Source organism: Eurytemora carolleeae, unplaced genomic scaffold (assembly GCF_000591075.1).
Source record: "Eurytemora carolleeae unplaced genomic scaffold, Eaff_2.0 scaffold172, whole genome shotgun sequence".
In the NCBI taxonomy this organism is placed as follows: domain Eukaryota; kingdom Metazoa; phylum Arthropoda; class Copepoda; order Calanoida; family Temoridae; genus Eurytemora; species Eurytemora carolleeae.
Window position 1 is genome coordinate 288418 of NW_019396204.1, and position 2931 is coordinate 291348.

General features: G+C 33.9%; 1 protein-coding gene across 1 annotated transcript in view; it reads left to right on the plus strand.

Moving 5' to 3' along the window:
• Positions 1-2583, plus strand: part of LOC111698055 (trafficking kinesin-binding protein 1) — a 3391-nt gene extending 808 nt beyond the window's left edge. Inside the window, exons 2-6 of the mRNA XM_023468286.1 lie at positions 184-418; positions 627-719; positions 1021-1098; positions 1456-1518; positions 2365-2583. Coding sequence (XP_023324054.1) covers positions 184-418; positions 627-719; positions 1021-1098; positions 1456-1518; positions 2365-2568 — 673 coding nt within the window. The 3' untranslated portion in view covers positions 2569-2583. The remainder of the gene's footprint in view (positions 1-183; positions 419-626; positions 720-1020; positions 1099-1455; positions 1519-2364) is intronic.
• The last annotated feature ends 348 nt before the right edge of the window (positions 2584-2931 follow it).

Consider the following 2931-nt stretch of genomic DNA (forward strand, 5'->3'; position numbering starts at 1 on the left):
TTAAAAGAATATTTGAATAGGTGTTGAGCTTTATAAGTAAAGGATTTAGTTTAGTTTTCTCTCCCATTTTTAAGTGTATCCGGGTTATATTTGAAAATAATTTTCCTCAACAAAATTTCAGTTTTTCCTCAAATGTCAAGTTTAGTTGAATTTTTTATATTAATCTCATTATTTTTTATTTAGACAAGACTATTTAGTTGAGAATGCTGGATATAAAAACCAAGATTTTATAATACAGACACCAGTCCTACAGGAGGATATTAGACTCACACCAGACCAACAGCAGGTAGTATATTTATACCAGACACCAGTCCTACAGGAGGATATTAGACTCACACCGGACCAACAGCAGGTAGTATATTTATACCAGACACCAGTCCTACAGGAGGATATTAGACTCACACCAGACCAACAGCAGGTAGTATATTTTTACCAGACACCAGTCCTACAGGAGGATATCAGACTAACACAGACCAACAGCAGGTTTTATATTTGTACCAGACACCAGTCCTACAGCAGGATATCAGAAACTATACCAACAGCAGGGAGGATTTACATACCAGACGCCAGTTCTTAAAGAGCATAACTACGGATAATAACAATGATAATAATGATAATAATTTCAGGCAACTCTTGACTTCTTTGTACTGGGTGGTGCTAGGGTATCACAGATGACCAAAACCTATCACGATGTTGAAGCTGTCACAAGACTTCTGGAGGTCACCCCACTTTATAAATCATTTTCCCCCTTTTTAGAATTTTATTGGGAATACATAGAATTCGTTTTGAAGGCTCAAATTTTATCATTTCTATATTATACGGAATTTTTGTTAGTTTTGTTAATAAACATATTAATGTTAGCTTGAATTTGAAGATATCTGTTGGAAATAGTATTTTACGTTTATTATCATAACTATTCATTAAACTAATCAGTAATCAAGTACAAAATTCACTAAAAAAATTTAACATTGAACAGGCTCCTTTTAATGTTATTTTTTTTAATTCTTGATTTTATATTAGGAGAAGGAGAAGGATCTTGAGTTGGCAGCTAAGATTGGGCAGGAACTCTTGGAGAGAAATAGAACATTAGATGATAAGGTCGCTTGTTTTTTCACAATACTGTCAGCGCAATTTTATTCGTTTCTTAGAAATGGTACCAAAAAAGTCTTTTAATTAAAAATAATGAAAATATCCTTTTTTTGGTCTTGAAATTAATTATTTCCAATTGCGGTCTCATTCGGATTGAAACTGGCGAGGACGGAAACAGAATTGGTAAGCAAATAGGAAAGAAAGGGAGGGGGGCTATCAGATCTTGTTTCTTTTGTTTCCTACGGGAATATGCGGGACATTTTTATTCCTGGTTAGAAGGGAACAGACAGAGCGTGTCCCAAACAAATATAAATTAGAAAAGAATGAATTTGTAATATTTCAATATCTTATATTATTTTATAATAGGTGAACCGGCTTGAAGCTGAGCTGGCTAGTTACCAGGAGCTGATAATACAACTTAAACATGAGGTAGGATCACTCAACAAATCATAGTTTGCCAAGGGCGTATACAGAAATAAATCTAGGGTGGTGCAAGATTTGCGCGAAGCGCAAAATTTTTTTTTGCCCCCCCCCCCTAGGAGCTTGCCCCCCCCTGTATACGCCCTTGTAGTTTGCTATATTTTTTTTAGCTGAATTGTCCGTCGTTGCCCGCAATATTTAAAAAAAATTCGAAATAAAAAAAAATATTTTGATTTTTGAAAACAAAATAATTTCTATTTTTTAACCTTTGTTACCTATGGGTTCCCTCAAAAAAGTCAGCTAATTTGATTAGCCGTTTGGCCAGCTATAGCTAACAATAACATATATATATACAAATATTTATATATATGAGCGAAGAACTTTATTATATAGATTAGTTAATTAAAACATATTGTTTTACCTCCAGAGCACTTTTACAGCGGTTTTCATACTTTCCTTAAAACCTGAGGAATCTTTAATTACAGTGCTAACCAGAAAACTGGAATATTTGTAGTCTTCCTTCTATTAAATTATAGAATTGCAGATGCATGTTAAGTTACTCAACGTCCCTTGGGACAATTAATGGCAAATTTCTGAGACTTTCTACCATATGTAGAACCACAGTAAGTACTCACACTATGGTTAAGCTTTACCAGAGCAGTGTAGATAGATAGATGTGACCTATAGTTGTACCTATGGTAACATGAATAAGAAATTGGCCATAAGTTGCGAAGTTTTAGAAAAAAAAATTCGAGGTTTTTCATCTAAAAGACAATAAAATTGTTCCGAAATTTGTCAAGTGAATTAATATTCCCATTAACCTCCCTGTAAAATAGCTGTAAATATTTATGATAGGTGCAAGTAAAAACTGATCTGCTCCATGTGTACAGCTCCGACCTAGAGGATAGTTCTCCCCTAGAACTCAGATCTATCAATGTTGAGATATTACAGAGGAAAATTCAAGATCTTGAAGAAGATAATAGAACACTACATGCGGAAGCATCTAAGGTTTGTTCATTCTTTATTCAGAGGTCAAACTTTTTGAATAGAATCAGTTAAAAGATGTAGTTCAACTAGATGTTGCTAGTTTGTATAGTTCTCTGGTGTAATCTCGGTCACACTAGATAAGTATTTAAACTATCTGTACCCAGATGAACTACTGGTTTAACTATCTGTACCTTGTTGAACTACTAGTTCAACTATCTGTATCTAGTTTAACTACTTATTCATTTTTTTATCATCTCTCTTGTTTGTAAGCGCTCTCCGATGGCGGCATGGGTTTTCCAAAAATGGTAGGGGGGGGGGGCCTTTCAGATCTTTTTCCTGATACTCCTGATTTCAATTGTAATCAGAAAAAAAATTTGGGAGTATTATAAGCAAGTTTTTTTGGATTTTAATTAAATTTATCACTCTATTCTAAAA